Below are 21,501 nucleotides of genomic sequence, written 5' to 3'. Positions count from 1 at the left end.
GACGCAAGTTACACACACAATCCAAGGGACCGCCGTAGAGAATTGGAGATATAAGTGGACTGTACATATCACAAACTACGGATACAAATTGATGGTCATACAGGATGTGTCACCGATGACAAAGTTCACTGTCTGTTTATGTTTTCTGTTATGCGGGCTCATAACAGGTTGTGATTTATATTTTTGACAAATGTGTAAATGATGTGTTTTTAATATGTTGTGATACAATGGAGGATTGATTTAACTGCGATTTATGTAAACCTTTTACAATAAATGTGACAAACTTTGGGATTTAACCATTTCTGTGTGATACTGTGTAATAGTATTGTACAATTGTATAGTAGCATAGGGAATGTCTTTTGGATATCTGTTCTGCAAGCTTAGTCAAATTTCAACAGAATCATCATAATAGGTGAAACATGATTGAAAAATGATTAACAAATGAGGCTTCGGGTAGATTCTATTCAACAAATTCTCTTGTTGTATAATGTGAATAAATCAATCAATAGAAAAAGAAAGTTCAGAAAATACATCACATGACTTGTTCCTTCTTTAGCCTATACATAGACCAATTCATCCTAAATACATTTTCCAAAATTATAGGATTACAATGTTTGTAATTCTCAAACAGTTATGAATAGCCCAATGCATTTCGGGACCCTGCCCCTTCTTCAGGGGCCACTGCAATACAAAAATATACAATTAAATGCTAAATACATCTGTTGGAATTATTATTGTTTTCTGTAAATCACCACTATTCTAAGAGTTGCATTCACCATATATCATCTTTTAACATGTTCTTGAGGCACTTATACACCACACAGAACAGCTTCCCACAACATACATTTGTTTGGTAAGACATCACCATTGCTTGTGTCATATCAGACCTAGCTCTTATAGTTAAGACACATTTTTTATAGGTGTATTTGATATGTTTTCGCTTGTTTTTGTTGCAGGATACTCCTGATTGGCACAAGCATTATTCTTGTTCAGTGTATTATCTGGAATTCGAGCAGGTTGCCACATATGGTTTGCATCTGTCTATTATTGTTTACAGGGACATTCAATGGTTCCGGACATCGTTCAATTTTGTCACTTTTGCACGGTTGTCACAGTTGGGTTACTTTTCGTAGTGCACGCAGTCTTTCAAGTGAGTGTCCTTTTAAACACAGCCTTCTCCTTCGCATGCATTAGTTCCTTCGGTCAGGCTTCATGTGGGCGTTTCTTAGACAGGGCCGTTTCTACCATTAGGCAAGTCTAGGTGGCAAAAGGGGGAGGGCGGCAAAAAACATGAGTTTGGGAATATCTAATGCATTCATTTTTCTAGCCTGGATGACGGGGGAAAGAGTGATGATAGTAAAAGGGAGGGGGCGGCATTTTTCAATTCTCGCCTAGGGCGGCAAAACACCTAGAAACGGCCCTGTTCTTAGATGCACATCATTGGCAGCACCCCTTTTTTCAGCCCACTTGGACTGCTGAAACTGATTTTAATGTATAGTAATCAGCCGGGCCCCTAGATTAACTTTACATCTACAGGCATCATGTCTGGCTCCTCGAGGGTCTTTATGAATATATGAACCGGCCTTCACGTATACACTCACCAGCTAAGGCTACAGAGAAGAACAGATGTGTGCCAGCCGCTCCTGGCACCATGTCTGGCTGTTTGTGGGCGGCTGGAGAGAAGCCACCTGTGGCAGGATTCGGTGCCAGCTCTGGATGCAGGAGTAATTATAGAACATGCCGCTGCTCTCAGTGGAGCTTGGGTGCCAAGGATGGGAGGAGGCGGGGCCAGGCAGAGGCCTCTCTCTAGGCATGGCCAATTTTAGGAGCCGCTGCAGCCTAGGCAAAGTGACAGTTTGCCTCCCCTGGCAGCACAACATATATTTGTAAAGCGTACATTCCCCCTGTGGGGCAAGTTGGTGCAGAATAAAAGATGTTTATTGTTACCCAACTCAATAGTAGTCATATTATTGACCTTGGAAGGATGAAAGGCTGAGTGAACCTGCTGGGTTGCAAATCTCTGACCACGATGGCAAATATAGATTCCTGGGGCAGAGGCTTTAGTCCGATAAGCCTCCAGGCCCGACATTGGGGGTGCTTCTAGGGGCAAAATAGCATCCATTAACCTGTGACAAAACAGGAAGTTACACAAACCTACCTTGCAGTAACCCCACCCCATCCTCTCTCCTGAAGTGAGAGTAGGGGCGGTATTACCTGTGCGGGAGGAGGAAGGCTCCATGGTCACAGGGCATTGGCTTTCCTGGGCCTCCATTTCAAATCATCCTTCTCAGGTGCGTGATTACAACTGGTTCAGTTGCAGAGCACTAGGACTACAACTCCCAGAATGCACTGTTTTAGAAAAAAAACTGGAACATACTATCCATGATAAAAATGTACATGAAACAGAGCAAACCTGTACCCTCAATAATACAGTGTGCTAATTTGTCCCCTTCTGAAACCCACCTATCGCCTAAACCTCAGGCTTAGATCATAGCAGGGCTTGTCAGCCCCTCATCCTTCTGCAGTTTACTAATGGAGCACCACAGACCTGGTAATAACTGCCCATGTTTCCATAGTGTTTAGTAGGAAGATTCCATAGTAAGTACTTTTAAAAAATGAATACCTATTTTCAACCTCATGTGCTAATGAACAATAACAACCATTATTAGCTCTCTACATACTTACACAGATAATGTGCTCATTAAATGGATCTCTGTGTGTCTGGCGGAAGAACGCTATAGCCCTAGAAGCTGAAAACCTTTTGTTAATATAAGAGATAAAACATTTTGAAGATATTGCAGGCCACGTAGAAGTTTAACTATCATAGACACCTGTTCCCCAGTCATGAACTCCAGCAGGGAAGACAGTAAAGAGCGGAAACATACATATGTCTTTCACAGCTAATGATTGTGTAACTTTGGAGAAGGAATGCTGGCATGAAAGGAATCTGAGCGGTATCAATTAGGTGTTGACGTGCTGGTTGCTGTTGTGGTGAGGCAGTTGCTTTGCGCCTCAGTTGTAGATAGTAAAATACGCAATTAAACAGACACTGAGAGCAGATGGGGGCGGCCGGCCCTCCCTGGCTCACTCTTTTCTCCCTCTGGAATGCCATAGAGGGAACTAAGGGGTCATGCAGAGTTCAGCAGTGTTGGAGAATTGCCATTAAAGGGCGATTTTGTTGCCCGCCAAACTTGCAGCCCATTGGCCTATTTAGAGTGCAGGATCCAGTGGGTGATAACCGGTGGCGGAATAAGAGCCAGTACAAGCAGTGGCGGCTCCTCCGCTAAGGCGGAGGAGCGTCGCCCCACTGCTTTATGCAGTGTAAAAAAAGAAAACGATAATAATTCAAGGTTATTATCATTTTATTTTTTCACGTTGCGGCGTCTTTGTGGGGCGGGGCTGCTCTCAGAGCAGGGGGTGGAGTGATTTGAACTCCCTATGTGAGCATGAGTGATTGGCTGGCCCTTTCGGGCCTGGCAAACAGTCATGCGCACTTAGCATGTTCTCCAGGCAGGCTGTATTACAGCCTGCGTGGAGAACATGCTCACCCCTTCATCCTCTGGCTGAGCGCTGTGTTACGGCGCTCAGACCAATCACAACGCTGCAATTGCAGCGTTGTGATTGGCTGCGGAGAGTGTGGGTGCCCTGGTGCCTCCTGCTTCCTGTTTCCTCCAAGAAGCCAGGAAGAGGACGCAGGAGAGGAGGCAGCAGCCGGCCAGCCAGCTGGCTGGGAGGTAAGTAATTGTCTTTTTTTTACCCCGATCCCATCCCTTCCCCCCCCCCAACGCCGCTCCACTGCTGCTTCCAGGTACAAGTCTGTCGAAGGGTTGCCACCACTGATCCACTGGGTTTCTGCCCATAGTAGGGAGTTACTCCAATTGTATATTTCCCCTACCCGGGTCAAACGTGTTGAAAAGAAATAATGCTCTCACGCACAGGGAGAAAACCAACACTTTTGAGATTTTTTTTCCCACAAACATACTTAGGCTTTGGGAGTTTGTTTGTAAAAAAACAAAAAAGAATTCCAAGGGGGCAAAAAAAAAACACACACACAATGAACTCCTTGGCTCTGCCGAAAATTCTCCAGCCACACTTTCAGTTTCCCTTTCGGCTTGGAGGTGCCAGTCAGGCAGGGGTCTCTAAATGTGGTGGTGAACCCTCGTCTGGGGTGGGCAGAGACCAAGGTTTCTGACAGACTACCATGGATTTCTAGGCCACGTTAGGCTCAAGCTCTGTGACTGCTGTTCTACTATTGATGCTGTAAACATATGTGGTACTAACCATCATTTGAAATACATATTTTAATTCTAGCTCTGATGTAAGGTGCTTCCTTGCATTTACGACCTAAGGGGTTTATAAACAGGGCCCTCTAAGGGATTTATTTTTTATGGATCTGTTTTTTTAAAAGATGTATTTCCATAGGATTTTCCTAAGTGAAGTGCTACTTTGTGATTCTGATCTCAAACCTTCCCTGTTCTTTGGTCTAAGGTCTACTATGTGTTATTTCATGTATGCCCATTGTAAAAGATGTATTTCCTTGTTTATCGCATGTAAGAGGCATATGTGGAGTGCATCTCTGGGGTAAGAGATGAAATTAGGCGTGCCTCTAATCTAAATCAAGTATTTTTTTGTCTATGACCTAAGGTTTTTCCGAGTATCTCTGATATAGGAAATGTCGCTTATGTAAGGATGGATTAGATTTTGCTATGGGTTTAATCTTAAGTGACATCTTGTGTTTCTTATCTAAGAATGTTTTTTTCTTCTGTCTCAGATCCAAGATGTGCATTTCCTCATACCTCTAAACTAAGTTCTGTACTGAACTCTCTCTCTGATCTAAAAGGTGTATCATCTTTTGTCATGTATTTTCCTCTTATCTGAGAGATCTGTTTTTTGTGTCTTCCTTTCAGCTACAATGGAGCGGTTCAGTTCCCATGACCTGGCGCTTCAGGCACAGAAGAAGATTCTTAGTCGAATGGCCACCAGGTCCGTGGTCAACAAGTTCATCGACGAGACCAGTAGCGAGATCCTGGACGAGCTTTACCAGGTATCCAAGGAGTACACCAAGAACAAAGCCGCCTCGCAGAAGGTCATCAAGAACTTGATCAAGATCTCGGTGAAGATCAGCGTGCTCTACCGCAACGACTGCTTTAGCCCGGAGGAGTTGCGGCTGGCCGAGGACTTCAAGAGCAAGCTACACCAGGGCGCCATGACAGCCATCAGCTTCCACGAGGTGGACTTCACCTTCGAGAAGGACGTGCTAGCCGCGATCCTTGGCAAGTGCCGGGACTTGCTGAACCAGCTGGTGGACAAGCACTTGACACCCAAGTCAAAGACGCGCATCTGCCACGTCTTCAACCATTTTGCCGACACAGAACTGCTCAGCCAGCTTTATGAGCCCAAAGGGCCATTTAGACCCCACCTTCAGAAGATCTGCGACGGCCTGAACAAGCTTATCGAGGAGGGCACGTTGTGAGGGTAACTGATGTGCTGCCCACTACACAGACTGAAGACCAGAGTGGACACCACGGGCCAGCTCGGCAAAGACTCTACTGTGGGGCGAGGACAAGGAAAAGACTGCGCAGTAGGGACATGTGATTCTGTCAGCAGTTAGACCTCTGAACAGGAAAATGTCTTTCTCAGCCCAATCAACTTCCCCTAGCTCATCCTTCTGCTTTTGGACCCAGCTGTACACAGCACTTTCTCACCCACAGCTGAAAGGAACTGTTTTTGACACGCCAAATGATGTATTTCGTATACAGTTATGTTTTTACTAATGCGCTAAGTAAAAACTTGGCTGATTCTTAGGTGCACTGTGTGACTGAGAGTTCTGGAGAAAGCCCCTAAATTCAGAAGAGCACAAGACCAGACAGTTTAATTAAAGTGTCTTGGGGTTGCTAAAACAATCCTTTGTTATAAATGAGATGTTTGAGGACAATAGGTAATTAGCCCTGGTAGGGGTGGGGGGTTCCCGGGCCGCTAGCACATGTCTGCACATGGATAAAGTGTTGGCCAGATATACGCCTCCGTAAATTTGAAACACAAGCGTAATAGTTCTAGACATTGGGCCCATTCAAACAGCCATTTGAATTTCAGTATTGCAAAACCTGAATTTACACTCATAAATTATTTACCCACACATCATCCCATAATTCTGCTGCCTTTATGGTGAGTCTAGTGATAAAGAGATTTCTAAAGCACACGGTTACTCAAATGAGTGTACCGGCGCTGGCTTCATGGCTATATACACAGGCAAAAAATGACACTATTCCTGTTGAAACATCCAAGTTTTTATTTTTTTCTTAAAGATTGATGTCTCAGCTGTTGTGCATAGCTCCAAACAGAGCTTATTCCAGGCAACCGACCCGAGATAGGAGAAAGACCTGCCTCCAATTCTCGCTCGATAAATCTTTGGGATCTTAGCCAACTGACCAGCAGAAGATCGGAGACTTCTAGAAGGAGCATACGCTTTAATCCTTTCCCTGAGATAGCTTGCCCCTGTGGCCTGCAGTGCTTTGTGAGCAAGAACAAGTGTTTTAAAGAGAATCCTTTTTTTACGGGGAGCCAATGAAGAGCCTTCGAGTGGGAAGAAATATGATACCATGGGGGGAGATTCAAAAAAATGATAGCTGCCGAATTCTCAACAACCTGCAGTTTATTGAGATAATCTGTAAGACCCAAGTATAGAGCATTTCCATAGTCCAATCGGGCATTATCAAAGCCAGAATTACAGCTTTCTTTAGCAGGAAAGGAGAGTAAAGGAAGGAACATTTTCAGAATACATAGCAACCCAAAACATGTTCCTACCACCGATCGAATTGGTGGTTGAAAAGATAGGATCCTATCAAAGTTGATGCCTAAATTCTTAACAGAATCCTGTTGAGGGCCAGGAGGTGGGATTTACTTTGGCCAGATGGTCTACCATAGGACTGGCGAGATAGAGCCAAAGAATAATATCTCTTTTCAGCATTGCATTTCAAATGATTAACAGCCATCCAAACAAATACAGATGAAAGGCATTCTTTAATGGCCTTCCCAGCAATCTCTTCTCTCTTTCCACAGGTAAACAGCAGCTGAATGTAGTCAGTATAAGAAATCACTTTGGCTCCTAACTCCTCGGCTAACCAGCCTAGGGGTGTAAGACAGGGATTAAATAGAGTTGAGCTGAGAGCTGAGCCCTGGGCCACACCAACTGACACCTCATGCACTTCTGAAGAGAACGTGGGTATCCAGACTTCCTGACTTCTCTCTTCCAGAAAGGATGAGAGCCACTTTAAGGCTATGCCACTGACCCCAATTGATGGGAGTCGGGATAACAACCTTGAATGGGGGACTGTATCGAAGGCCGCTGACAGGTCTAGCATGACCAAGACGGCCTTCCCCAATTATCTAAGGTGCCTTTAATATGCTCAGAGACCTCCGTCAGCACCCGCTCAGTACTGAAATTGGGTCTAAACCCAGGCTGGCTGGGGTGTCGAAGATCACTAGTTTCAAGATATTGTGAGATTCATTGGTCTACCTGCTTCTCTAAAACCTTTAAAAGAGCAGGAAGTAAGGAAACTGGTCTATAATTTTCCTCAACACTTGGGTGAGCTGAAGGTTCTTTGAGCAAGGGTAGGATTTTAGCTTGCTTCCATTGTACCGGAACCACTCCTGTGGGCAAAGAAGCTTTGAGCACCTTATTTGCTAACTGATTAATAAAAGGAGCCCCTTTTGCAAATAAACTGGGCGGGTACGGGTTGGAAGAGGAACCCGATTTAAGGCTTTTAATGGCTACTAATAAATCCTCCAAAGAAATAGGGGGAATTTAAGCAAATTTGCCATCCCGGTGGTCATTTTACTACTACAAGCAACCTTAAGTGGGATGTCAGTAGCCAGAGAATCTGATAGAAGGCTAGCTTGAATGGTTGTTACTAAACTCTTAAAAACGCTAAGCCAGTTGATTGCACCAATCGACAGATGGCTGATGGTCTCTAGCAGCGCCTTCTGGGCTCATGAACATTTTTACTGTTCTAAAGATTTCCGTGAACTTATTGCCAGACTCTGCTATCCATGCCTCCATACAGGCTTTTTTGGCTAGGCGTACTTTCAAATAGTATTTCTTTAACGCTGCCTTATAGGTTCTTTTATTCTCTGTGTTGTAATTTTTCTGCCATTGTTCTTTCTAAAAGTTTACAGTGCTTCCTTCCATTTCTAAGGCTCTCCTTATACCAAGGGGCCGAAGGCTTAGTTCTATAGCAAATTTGTTTGGCTACTGGTGCCGCTTTGTTAGATGAACAATTGATCCGGTCATCCGAACTAACATCTGATTCTATTACTCCAGAGAGGAAAGGCATTTCCTCTTGCAGAGAGTGAGTAAAATCCAGTGATCGTGGTCTACATTCCAGGAAAGGGATGCCCTTGGAAGTTTGAACTCAAGCTCACAAACCTTTTCTCACTCCATCCCTGCCCTGGAAACCAGCCGAGACTTTCTAAAGTCAAGGGCAGGAGTAAATTGCTTTCCAGGGCCTCACTGCCGAAGGAAACATGAATAGGGGTACGGAGGAACCGCTTTTCTTACAGGCCAAAATAGTGTCCATCAGTACTTCATCATCATCATGATAACTTTATTCGGTCATTTGTGAAAAAACCATCAAAGTATAAAAGGAATAAAACATAAATATATCTACAATTAAAATAGTATTAAACCATTGCAGTCGCAAATACAAATGAAATCAGTACTTAAGTGGGGCCAGTTGTTGCAGAGGGAGCCCACAAGCACTCATTTTTGGGGACCAGCACTTTGTTCTCAACAGACTGATACAGATAGGAGTGCCTGGTCACTGGTGGTGAACTAAAGAGGCACCAGGTGGAGCTAATTCTACGGAGCCTTGGTGTTTGGAACAACAACTTTTAATAGCGCCGGCCGAGGGCCGTTGAGTGACACTTCGGGTCTGGCTTTTTTTCCTTTACAAATTAAACAGTGGTTTCCAAGTGGAAGCAAAACACAAAAAGTTAGCAACTGATCAAGGCCAAATATTCAAGTGTATGTGTGTTCATGCGATAATGGAAGCACAAGTCGATTCCTGGCATACTCCTTTGGTAACTGCCACAACTTGCCTGTAGTACTCTTGGAGACCTTTCGGAACTTTAGCTTATTTAAATCAAGACTAAATCTTTGTGTAATAATAGGAGTGTGTATGTTTTCTGTCAGTTAGTCCCCGTGATATTCAGGAGGACCTGAAGAAGGCCACACAGTGCAGAGATTGGGAAAAACACAACGCAGTCGGAACGTCAGTGGTGTGGATGCGAATATCAACAAAGGAAAGATGTGTCTGATATGTCAAAGAAGGCCTGGAGGAAAAGGAACAAGAGGGAGGAGGTCATGCCAAACAAATGGAACCCGAGCAATAGAGTAACTGGAAGAAGGGGTGTTCACTTTACTTAGGCTCAAGGGGCCCAGTTCTCAAAGTTTTGGTCCATGGGTAGGATTACTCATGGAACAAAGAAGAAAATGCCATTCATGATAAATATTCATAAAATGCATTTAAAAACTATTAATACAAATGTATGTATATAAATGATATTAACATCTATATTAATATAAAGATAACTATTCATGGAAATTCTGGCATAAGTCTGGTGCAAGTCAATAGTCAGTCACACAAGCCAAAATATTTTTTGTTATTATGTACCTCTCAGAAGACTCAGTTACAAGTTTAACTCTTTGGAGCGGGAGCTTGGATGGTAAACAGGACCTCAGGACCTGGCTCTATGATAGGAGTCAATGAGCGCTACTCGACGGAGTTCATTTTGTGGAGGTGAAAAGTGGATTCTTGTTTTGGTGACTTGCCAGAAATTATTATGGGACTTTGTAAAGAGGCTAGATGTTAAGATGGATAAGATTAATATTTGCTGACGATGTAAACATATATAGATAATTCCTCAAAATGCGTAAAAGAGCGAGGCAGGATTTGGAAGAGGACTCTAAAAGGGGAATAGAGATGATTGCGTAGTTATGGGACTAGGATATAGCAAGTCAGTGTAGCCGACAGAGAGTTGAGACCTTGAGGTCTCCAAAAAGATGAAAGTGGCTGATGCTAAAGCCAAGAAGAGAGGAGCAGTGCTTAATTTGTGGGGTGTGCCCAGATGGTGGGCATCGGCATTCCCTTTTGGAGACCAAGACTTATTGTTCATCCTCAGACTTAGACTCATGACAAGAGAGATAAAGGCGGGAAAAAAGAAGTAGGAAGAGAAAAATATGTAAACAGTGACAAAGGTGGGAAGCAGGGATGGATAAGAACCAACAAGATTGAGATACAGGCAAACGAAGAAAGAGGCATGAGGTGTCAGAAAGAGGTGTGAGGTTGAACCAGAACTAAGCAGTCTTGATATCCATCAAGCCCGGCACGCAGCAGCACCAGTGTCAGGCTCATAAAAATACTTTGGGTCCCTGCACTTATGTGTTTTTTTAAAAAGGGATAGACTTGTAAAAAATAGAAATTGTGTTAACACTAAACATGTCACTATCCAGTCCACAACTTATATATGGTGTTCAATTCTGTAGACCTATCCTAAGTATCATGTGGTGACCAAATTTCTTGGAGTCGTTTTCCTAGTTTTTGGGGGCTCATTTGGTAAATTCCGACCCGTTCAGGATGCTCTATCACTGGAACTTTGCATCTTCTTCTTCAGGTCTCATCTTGGAACGGTGTTCGTCCGTGGAGTTCTGGTGTACCCTGTTCCTAGACATCTCAATTGATGCACTTAGTTCTGGTGGCCACATATGGACTCTTGTGGCCAATGTTGGAGATTCCACCTGAAACACTCTGTCCGGCTGCGGAGGTCACATTCTAGAAACTGTGTCTAGTCCATAAGGCCATAGTTTGAGTATAGTGTTTATCTTGGGAGCCATCCTTGGGGTATTGTGTCCTCTGTTGAAGGATACATCTCGAATGAGATATCCAATTCTGGGGGGAGGTTCTAAAAGATAACGGGAGCCTGCAAACAGTCAAAAGGAGAAGTTCAAAGATAGTGTTTGCCTTATTGCACGTGTTCTGTCTGGAGTCGGGAAAGAATCCGATGATACAGAGGAAAGGGAGGGGGCAGGAAAGAAAAACTCCCATACAGCAGCACTAGAGGCAGTATTTTTCAAAAGAAGACTGCAAGCCCTGGAGGCCACGATGGGAGATGGGGAGAGGAGTGGGTCGAGATGACATAGTATTTGGTTATTAAGATTGAAATTGTATTTATATAACGCTTACTACCTCAGACGAGGTGTCGTAGCGGGTGTGATGCCTGAACTGGCAGATGCCTCTAGAAAATCTATTTTCACAGAAAACGTAGTTGATATATGAAGCATATCGCAAGCAGGGGTGGTGGAAAAAATGCACTCAAATTAGGGCTTGTTTGCATAGGAGAGCACTGGCAAAGTTGGAGACCTCCTGTGAATCGTGAAGTTGGTGCAACAGTTTTGCCTGACACCAGCCCTCACCGACCAGGCAAAGTTCTAGATGCCGGTCACTGTAACAGGCACCGCCTCCAAATACAACAGTAGCCAAGGCCCTATGGAGGTCACTGTGTAGCACAGCTCTGGGCCTAAGGTCTCCCTATGGAGGTCACTGTGTAGCATGGCTCTAGGGCTCAGGTCTCCCGATGGAGGTCGCTGTGTACCACGGCTCGAGGCCTCAGGTCTCTCTTTGGAGGTCACTGTATATTAAGGATCTAGGCCTCAGGTCTCCCTATGGAGGTCACTGTAGCATGGCTCTAGGCTGGAGGTCGCTCTGTGGTGGTCACTGTGTAGTATGGCTCTAGGCCTCGGGTCTCTCTATGGCGGTCACTGTGTGGCCTGGCTCGAGGCCTCAGGACTCTGTATGTAGGTCACTGTGTAGCATGCCTCTGTGCTGGAGGTCTGTCTATGGCGGTCACTGTGTAGCATGGCTCTAGGCTGGAGGTCTCTCTATGGCGGTCACTGTGTAGCATGTCTCTAGGCTGGAGGTCTCTCTATGGCGGTCACTGTGTAGCATGGCTCTAGGCTGGAGGTCTCTCTATGGCAGTCGCTGTGTAGTATGGGTCTAGGCCTCAGGTCTCTCTATGGAGGTGGCTGTGTAGCATGGCTCTAGGCTGGGGGTCTCTCTATGGAGGTCGCTGTGTAGCACGGCTCTAGGTCTACGGGAGATTTACGGTTACTAGTTGAGCCATACAGTGCACATATAGCAGAATTGTGTCTCGCGGCTTAAATCAGTGCAATGCTCCTGTCAAAAGTGAGAGGCTGAGTTAGCCCTTCTGGGATTCACTCCCTGGCCTTCAGCGGATCTTTAGAAGATGCTCAAAGAATATTACTTATTTCACTGGGTTTGAAAGTTGTAAGCCACAGCTTGAATACGTTTTTCTACTGGACGCATTAACATTAGAAATATTGTAGTGAAATATACTAGTGAAATAAAGTTTCTGCAGCAGCCGCTTAAACCCTTGAAAATTCTTATTGAGACTGGCACCTAGTTACCTTGAGCCTCGACCTGCATGTTACACTAAGACCACTCACCTAACCCACTAACCACACATAAGACCAGATTTAGGTGGGTTACAATGGAAAACCCTTCAACCCCAACTCAATTTCTTGAGGAAGGACGCCTGCAGTATCCCCCTTTTGTAAATATTTCAGCAACTGAAATCTGGGAAGCAGCTGCATGGTCATCTGTGCACACCTTAACAAATCAATGTCGCTATTATTGTGAGACTGGCAAAAATGCTCTAGACAACTATGATGCTTGTTTTCGGTCCAGGGAGGACCTGGCCTGGCAGTTCGGGCTGGACTGTTCCCATTGGGCGCAGGGTCAAGACTGATTTGCATATGGCTGGGTCCAAACTGGAATGTCATGGGGCGCAAACAAACGATGGATTTAGGCCCAGATCTCTGTACTGGGATGAATGTATGACATTGTTCTACATTCTGTCCATCAATAGTTCTTTTTGTATTTGTCGCCCCGAGTGGGACGGGTATGGCCAGACGTGGGTCCCGTGCTCTCCATGCCACTGGAATCAAGCTATCCTGGCTGACGAGGGCTGAAACCCCGAAACCAGTCCTAGGATGCTTGTTTCCGGTCCAAGGAGGACCTGGCTTGGCAGTTCGGGCTGGACTGTTCCCATGAGGCACAGGGTCAAGACTGATTTGCATATGGCCAGGTCTAAACTGAGGTGGCATGGTGAGCAAAAAAACGATGGTTTTAGGCCCAGATCTCTGTACTGGGGTGAATGTATGATATTGTTCTGCATTCTGTCCATCAATTGTACATTTTGCACTAGGCAACTATGCAGCACAGGAGACCTGATCAGCCCTCGTTTACTCTACTGCAACGTCTTTCATGGACACTATCTGCCATGATTCCACTCAATGGCTATGCTTGTGAATGGTTTACATTACAAAACTATTGTATGGCAATATTATTATTCTGTGTCAAATGATTTGCCTTCAAACATCTAAGGAGGGGCCTAAGCATTTTCAACCTCTCCACTGTAATGTATTACAGCGTTCATAACCCTTCCGAGGCTTTAACGCGCTACATTTTTATTGGGCTCCTAGTGCTCTTATAGAGTGTGTGTTTGGACGGATGTGGGATGTAGCAAACCCAATATAGAAGATGCTATGATTCGTGTTATACACACATCAGGGGGAAAAAGAGAAGCAATCAGATTGCCCAGTTCATGGATATCATTATTATTAGAACATTGGAATGTAGGGAGCTCCATTGTAGACATTGGAGTGCCCAGGGCTTCTAATGGCCGGTAGAAGCGCAGGGCTTCAACATTCCAATGTTTGTTTCCAGCTGTTGCTGTGAACAAAGACCTCTGGGAGCCCGAGGGGATTTCAACCCCCTCGGGCCCCTTGAGGTCTTTGTTTTACAAATTAGAATATTCTGCCCTCTTGAGGCGGAATGTTCTAATAGCCTTAGAGCCCTCCGTAGCAGGCTCTACCGGCCATTAAAGGCCCGCTCCCTTGTTAAAGTCTCTCGCCTTTGGCTCCGGCCTTTAACGCTGGAGCAGGCCTTTAATGGCGGGTAAAGCCCGCTACGTCGGGCTCTAAGGCTATATTAGACAATATTGGGGATGGAAACGGATCCCTTGGGGCTCATCTTGCTGCATTTGAAATCACTGTCGCAGGACTGTGGGGTCAACGACATTGAATGCTGCAGGCTGAGTAAATGCAGAATGCCAACATGGCTGTCATCCATTCCATAGGCCAGCATGGTGAATAGAACATACTCCCTTTCTCCCTGCCAGGATGCATGCCTACTGGGTGTGGAGGATTACCAGTCTATATCAAATCATGACTCTGCTTTGTGCACACGCAAAAGGTATAGCAGGGCTGCAGTGGTGCAAGCTTCCATCACATAAACAAAACACCAAATGAGGGCGCAAGCTATCCCTTACTTAAAGAGGAAGGGGCAGGATCTGTTGAAGCTTCTCTTGCACACAGCACAGGAACAGTGCCGGCATAACAAATGCAGTCTTTACTCTCATACCAGATATTTCACGGGCTACATCAGTGCAAGCGTCCCTCTGATACACAGAAGAAGCACAGCTTAGGAGGAAACAGCAAAGTTTCCCTTTCATACAGACATGGAAAGCAATAATTCAGACTTATCACACACACCACATGAACAGCACAGGGAGAAAAGTGCAGTCCTTCCACAAATACAAGATACTGTTTGGGCTGCATCAGTGCAAAGGTCTCTCACCCGCACAGCAAAGGCCCAGCACACATGCATGGCAAATGACAGCCTAGCCTGTGCAACCAGGACAGCGACAGCACACAAGCTTCCCCTAATGAGCAGAGTAACATGTCGGACAGTTCCAGCACAATATTGATTTACAGCCTAGAAAATATAGGATGCAAGCATCACATGCAGAGCTGAGGCAACACAAGTGTGAAGCCCTTTGACATAAACAGAACAGCCATGGTTCCAGTGCTTAATTTGCACAAGTGTTTTCCGGTGCTCGACTTCAGCACTTATTTTCAAAGGGCGCACCTATTTCTGCCTGTCCACCACATAGTGGCGCTGCCTCACCATTTTTTAGCATAGCAAACAAGCAGAGCTTTTATCAGCTCACCATACTTTTGAAAGAAAAAAAACACAGCAAGTCCATCCCAAATTTCCAGCATAAGGTGACCTAGAATAGTCCAAACTGTCTATTATGAGTATGTTTGTTAATTGGTAGCGCTCACATTGGCATTCACACTGGCATGGACAGTTGGTGGTGCCAGACACAGTAAGTTCCTGAAAATTACCTTGGGCTGGCGCGTATTAATTTATTTATTTAACAAATACAGCAATGCATAGGACATTGGGCTGTGGTGAGAGCACATACACAGAAGACGTAGTGTACGTGAAGCACGCAGAGTACAATCGTCATTCTCACACAAAAAAACAGGTACAGTACCATTTTTGCTCTCACACACACAGAACAGGGACTGTGAACATATATGCAATGAAATATTCCCTCCACACATAGAACAGATACAGCACAGATATCAACAATCAAATCTGCCCTCATAGACACTCAGAATAAGTACACGCACATATCAGCAATTAACTCTTCCCTCAACACACACAAATAAGGAGCAGATATCAGCAATGAGATCTTCCCTCACACATGCATAGAACAGGTACAGCACAGATATCAAAAGTGAAATCTTCCCTCACACATTCATAGAAAAGTACAGCGCAGATAGCAGCAGTGAAATCTTCCCTCACACATACGTAGAACAAGTACAGCGCAGATAGCAGCAGTGAAATCTTCCCTCACACATACATAGAACAAGTACAGCGCAGATAGCAGCAGTGAAATCTTCCCTCACACATACATAGAACAGGTACAGCGCCCTCACACATGCGTAGAACAGGTACAGTGCAGATAGCAGCAGTGAAATCTTCCCTCACACATACGTAGAACAGGTACAGCGCAGATAGCAGCAGTGAAATCTTCCCTCACACATACGTAGAACAGGTACAGCGCAGATATCAACAGTGAAATCTTCCCTCACACATACGTAGAACAGGTACAGTGCCCTCACACATGCGTAGAACAGGTACAGTGCAGATAGCAGCAGTGAAATCTTCCCTCACACATGCGTAGAACAGGTACAGCGCCCTCACACATGCGTAGAACAGGTACAGCACAGATATCAAAAGTGAAATCTTCCCTCACACATACATAGAAAAGTACAGCGCAGATAGCAGCAGTGAAATCTTCCCTCACACATACGTAGAACAAGTACAGCGCAGATAGCAGCAGTGAAATCTTCCCTCACACATACATAGCACAAGTACAGCGCAGATAGCAGCAGTGACATCTTCCCTCACACATACATAGAACAGGTACAGCGCCCTCACACATGCGTAGAACAGGTACAGTGCAGATAGCAGCAGTGAAATCTTCCCTCACACATACGTAGAACAGGTACAGCGCAGATAGCAGCAGTGAAATCTTCCCTCACACATACGTAGAACAGGTACAGCGCAGATATCAACAGTGAAATCTTCCCTCACACATACGTAGAACGGGTACAGTGCCTTCACACATGCGTAGAACAGGTACAGTGCAGATAGCAGCAGTGAAATCTTCCCTCACACATGCGTAGAACAGGTACAGCGCCCTCACACATGCGTAGAACAGGTACAGTGCAGATAGCAGCAGTGAAATCTAACCTCACACATACGTAGAACAGGTACAGCGCAGATATCAACAGTGAAATCTTCCCTCACACACAGAACAGGTTAGCAGAGGCAGCGCAGTGCGCGTGGGCATTCACTCTCCCACGCACTGAGGTACACCAGATTCAAATGCAGGGAACAGAAGTCTAGTTTTGCTGCAGAGACTTCTGCTGACCCCCTTCCCCCACTCCCTCACCGCCAGAAGCATTCCCGCGCACCCCCTGCAGACGGGGTACCCTTTTAGGTGGTCTCTACTCGATGACTTCCTTTATTTTGCACTGAGCTGGCATTAGGGCCTGGCTCGGTTTGAAACAATAATAGGCAGTTTAATGAGACACTAACCCGTAACCTGCAAGGGGAGCCAATGACAGCATGACCTGAAGAATGACTCTTTCAGTACCTCCTGGTTTAGGGCGCTTTATAAAGCACTATACATCATGCATATGTTGTTGAAGATAAACAAGGTGATTTTTTTTAGAACGTTCACTCTCTTCCCAAAGGAGACCTCTCAGAGCCCTCAAGGTTTCCAGGTCCACACTGGAGTAGTTCATCCCATGGTGTAGCGTGCTACTCACCGACAAAGCACCCAATAGATTCATCATCAGTAGAAGTAAGCGTTATATATAAATAACCATGCCATAGTTACCAATATATCCAGTCCAAGGATTTGCTTTCCATTCTGGGACTTGTAAATTCCTGTTAATCCACTACAAACAAAATTAGGACAACACATGCTTAAATGCAAAATACAAAAAAAAAACTGTACTTGAGGAGCTAACCGCGCATGGGCATTGATCATTTGAAATCTCTGCGTCATTCTCTCTTCCCTGTTTCTGTATTTTTGAAATCTTCATCCCCAGAGCAGACCCCTCCCTGGAATGTTTCACTCAGGCCACTGCTTTCTGTACATCCAGCTGTTGCTGTTTCAGTCAGCGCAGTGCACACATCTAGTGCAGTGGTGGCTCTCCGCTAAGGCAGAGGCGAGTCACCCCAGTGCTCTTTTGGTAGTGCAAAAATAAAAATAAAATGTTAATAACAATACGTTATTATTATTGTATTTTTCTAAGTGGGACTGGGAGCCGGGGCGGGGCTGAGCTCGTCAGAGCAGAGTGAGGAGTGGGTTACACTCCCTAAGTGCGCATGACTGTTTGGCTGTCCCTCTTGGGCCGGCCAAACAGTCATGCACACATAGCATGTTCTCCTCCTGGCTGTGTTGTAAAGCCCTGTGGAGAACGTGCCCAGGCTCCCAGGCACTGTCTAAGCGGCCAAACAGGCCTCTCAGACCAATCACGATGCTCCTCATGCAGCGTCATGATTGGCTGGGAGAGTCTAGCAGCCTGGGTGCTTCCGGTACTGAGAGAAGAGGACGGAGGGGAGGGGAGGCGTGTGGCGGCGGAAAAGGTAAGTTTATTATACTTCTTCTTTCATCTGCTCTCCCCCACCCACCACCCCCATACCGAGGCAGCCATCGCTGATCTAGTGTACTCGCTTTTATTTCGTTCCCTGGGTTTTCTGAGGTGCCCACACATCAGATTAACTCAGCTTAGTCCTTTCATTCAGCAATTGAAACCAACAATGTGGTGCCAAGGTGGCGGACCCAAAAGCTAGGACGATGAGGATTCCTGTCCACACTGCAAAGCCTGCCACTGTGGGGTCTGTCCCGCCACTGCTTAAAATGTAGAAAATACAATTTGCCACATACCACTATATCTGAAACATACCACGCCAATGAGTAAGGTTTAATTCGAATTAATTGCATTGAACAACGACGACACAACAAGAACACAAGTTCTATGTACATTATGATTCAAACGCATCAGGATTGCACACACCTTGAAGAAACAGACACCCAAACACGTGGTTTACAAGTTGAATGGAATGAGTGAAAAGCTTGCACTAATGTATCACTTGGGGAACTATTTTCCACCTACACTTTCATGAGCAGGCATATACAACGTTTGAGGGTTGTTGGTGCCTACCCTGGAGAGATGTCAGCACCCTCAAGGTCCCAGGTATGACACTGGGACTTGGTAGGAGCAGGACCCTCCAGGCCTTTCACCTTCACAACCCAAGCATCATTGGGTGGCTCGGTCAGGAGTACTATCATGAAGCCTCCTCCTGGAACACCCCAGGTCGTGGTATGCATTACCCAACTCTCTAATCTAAGTAATGTACATTTTTGTGTGTTGTATCATCTACATAGCGCTTTATAATCGTGGCAAGGCCACAAGGGATTCGATAATTCAATTCTTAGAGCCCTGAAACCATTTCGGGGTGCATGGAAGATAAACGGGTGGATGTAGTTTGGCCAATCATGGAGGAGTTGTGTGAGGGCCATGGAGTTCAAAGACATGCGTCAAATACAGTGCAATGGACATTGCGGTTCTAGGTGCCGCGACCCAACTCAGGAGTATATGGAGCACACACTGACGTTAGAGAGGCCTAACCCATGGATACAATAACCAGGGTATATGTGCACCCAGTAGCAAACAGAGGTAAAGCCCCTCATATACATGCCAGTTTCCCTCTGTAGTGAGCCTGTGTGTAAATCATACAGGCATCTACACAATATTGACCTATCCGGAAGGGCATGTGCGCATTTACCCAACAACAGGCAGCAACCACACAGTACCCTGTAATCCAGATGGTAGCATGTGCAAGGCACTTCCAAATGAGTGGAATGACAACAAATATGCAAAGGTGCAACACAGCTGGTTGGAAGAGCAGAGCCATGCAGATCTGTAAAGGCAAGGGTGGAGTCTAGTTCTCCACTTATGCACCTCAAGAGAAAGGTATGAAGTTGGAGAGCAGACAAAGTTGGCATCCTGCACAGAAGCTACACAACCCTTAAAGGCCCAGATTTAACCAACATCTCCTAGGCCAAAGGAGGCAACATGACAACATTCACAGCTAAGTTTCTTGTGTGAAGCTGCTTTCATGCTCCCAAATTTGAATGAGTCCTTGTTGGGTCATGCATCATGCAATAGTCAGCCGTGTCTCACCCTGGCATAGGGTGAGACACAAAGCACGTTGTAGCATTCTGCCCTGGCAGAACAAGACTGAATTGGAACACCCACGCGACTCTTCAGTAACCGCCATCCATTCGAGCAAAAATACTTGTCGCACCAACATATCTTTGCAGTATTTGACGTACATCAGCAGGTATCTCCCTGTCCTTGGAAAGTTCAATCCAGGCATTTTTACTTTCATTATTAGTAGCAAATGACATTTCACTTATAAAAGAATTATGATGAAAGAAGACCTGCTGCTATTGTTTGGTGTTGCCGCACAGCATGGTACAGATTATGTAGGAGCTCATTTTCTACAGTCTTTGCCCATCTCTTGTCTGATCTGTGATCCTCACAAGAAACAACTTTTACATACATTTGTTAACTTTCATTCCTAACTCCCTCACCACCCCCACTTGCGCAAACAACTCTGCTCTCACGCGTAGAGATGACCCTTTGATTCAACCAATGGAACTTGAAAGTCTTCCCTTTACAACTTGCTTCGGACTGGGGGGGCTGCTTACAAATGGCGCGGGGTTACATTCATATTTTGGACTTCAAATGCTTTAGTTATTCAGTCACATTATGTCCATTTAACATTGATAACTGTTCCCTCCTTTGCTTCAGTACCACTGCAAGGAATAATTATGACTTTCTTTGCTGAGCGGGATCTTGGCAGGCCCCCAACACTGAAATAAATGACATTATTCTAATATGTATTACAATACCTTTAAAGTCCAGATGAAGGCTCCTGGATCTATATGACAGGATTGAAACATCAAGTTTTCAGAAGCAACTCAATGAAGATTTTTGGCTCCACAAGCAGACCATTTGAAAGACACAGCATGACGCAATTTTAGGTACAATTTTTGCTTCCATTAGGTCTGGCTGTTCTCTTTTAATTTTATCCTTTCACTTCTCACAGAAGTGTTCCTCACCACTTTACACTGAGCCTTGTTCTATCCACACTGTTGGTCACCTGATGTCACCACGTGCAAACCAGCGAGCATGCAATAATTTCATTAAACCTGTGCACTGCCATGCATTCCCAGTACTCATTTTCACATTACATGGATTGGATTGGTCTTTCTCTAAAAGTGTTTGTTGAACCTTTTTAGATAATTCAAAAAATTAGTCATGCAGTCCTACTTCACCTGATATCCTGAGAGGTGATTGCATTACTTTCTTACTAAGCCCTTAGCAGCTATTTCTGGGAGGTGCCTGGCAGTGCTTAATTTGTAAGATATTAAGTGCCAGGGCCCTGACCAGGAGGCCACTTCAGCTTGCACCACCCATCGCCCCTGTCATCGCTGCCAAAACAACTACTAACCATCTCTTTCGCATGTGAATGCGACATTTCAGATTATTCCAGGTCCCCAAAGCTAAAGGAATGGCTGGGGAGGCAGGTATTAGCAATTTTTGTAATGTATATTGTATTCCTAAACAACTGTTTTACTGCTCGCCTCTAAATTACATGAGCAGCGCCACCTTGTGGCAGACTGCCCAAAGTGTGGTGTTGACAATTAGGTGCCTGTGCGGAGCACAAGAAACCAATTGAGTGCCGGTGCTCAGCACCGGAAAGCACCAGCTCAAATTAAGCACTGGTTCCTGGCTCCCGAGCTATTATGTTTTTTTATAGCATTGCCGTATCAAAAGGCTTGATGTTGTTTTTATTCTGTTTATGTGTTTACCTGTTTATACACATTTGTTTTAGTTTCATTTCTGTTACCAGTACTCGTGCAATGCAGGGGAGCCTGTGCTGCACGAAATGGTTGCTGAACCCCAGTTTGCGTTCTTGTTGA

At 45.1% G+C, this 21,501-nt stretch overlaps 1 protein-coding gene across 3 annotated transcripts in view; it reads left to right on the top strand.

Moving 5' to 3' along the window:
* The window catches only part of TIPE2 (TNF alpha induced protein 8 like 2), a 51,547-nt gene extending 41,945 nt beyond the window's left edge, over window positions 1–9,602 (top strand). For 2 of the 3 annotated variants that reach the window (XM_085639030.1, XM_085639029.1), the window contains exon 2: window positions 4,908–9,602. In XM_085639030.1, the coding sequence (XP_085495156.1) occupies window positions 4,913–5,473 (561 nt within the window). In that variant the 5' untranslated portion in view covers window positions 4,908–4,912 and the 3' untranslated portion in view covers window positions 5,474–9,602. The remainder of the gene's footprint in view (window positions 1–4,907) is intronic. The other variant, XM_085639028.1, reaches the window with a different exon arrangement.
* Window positions 9,603–21,501: the final 11,899 nt, after the last annotated feature.

Source organism: Triturus cristatus, chromosome 12, assembly GCF_964204655.1.
Source record: "Triturus cristatus chromosome 12, aTriCri1.1, whole genome shotgun sequence".
Taxonomy (NCBI): Eukaryota; Metazoa; Chordata; class Amphibia; order Caudata; family Salamandridae; genus Triturus; species Triturus cristatus.
The sequence above is the reverse complement of the archived record's forward strand: the minus strand, read 5'-3'. Positions and strand labels throughout refer to the sequence as shown.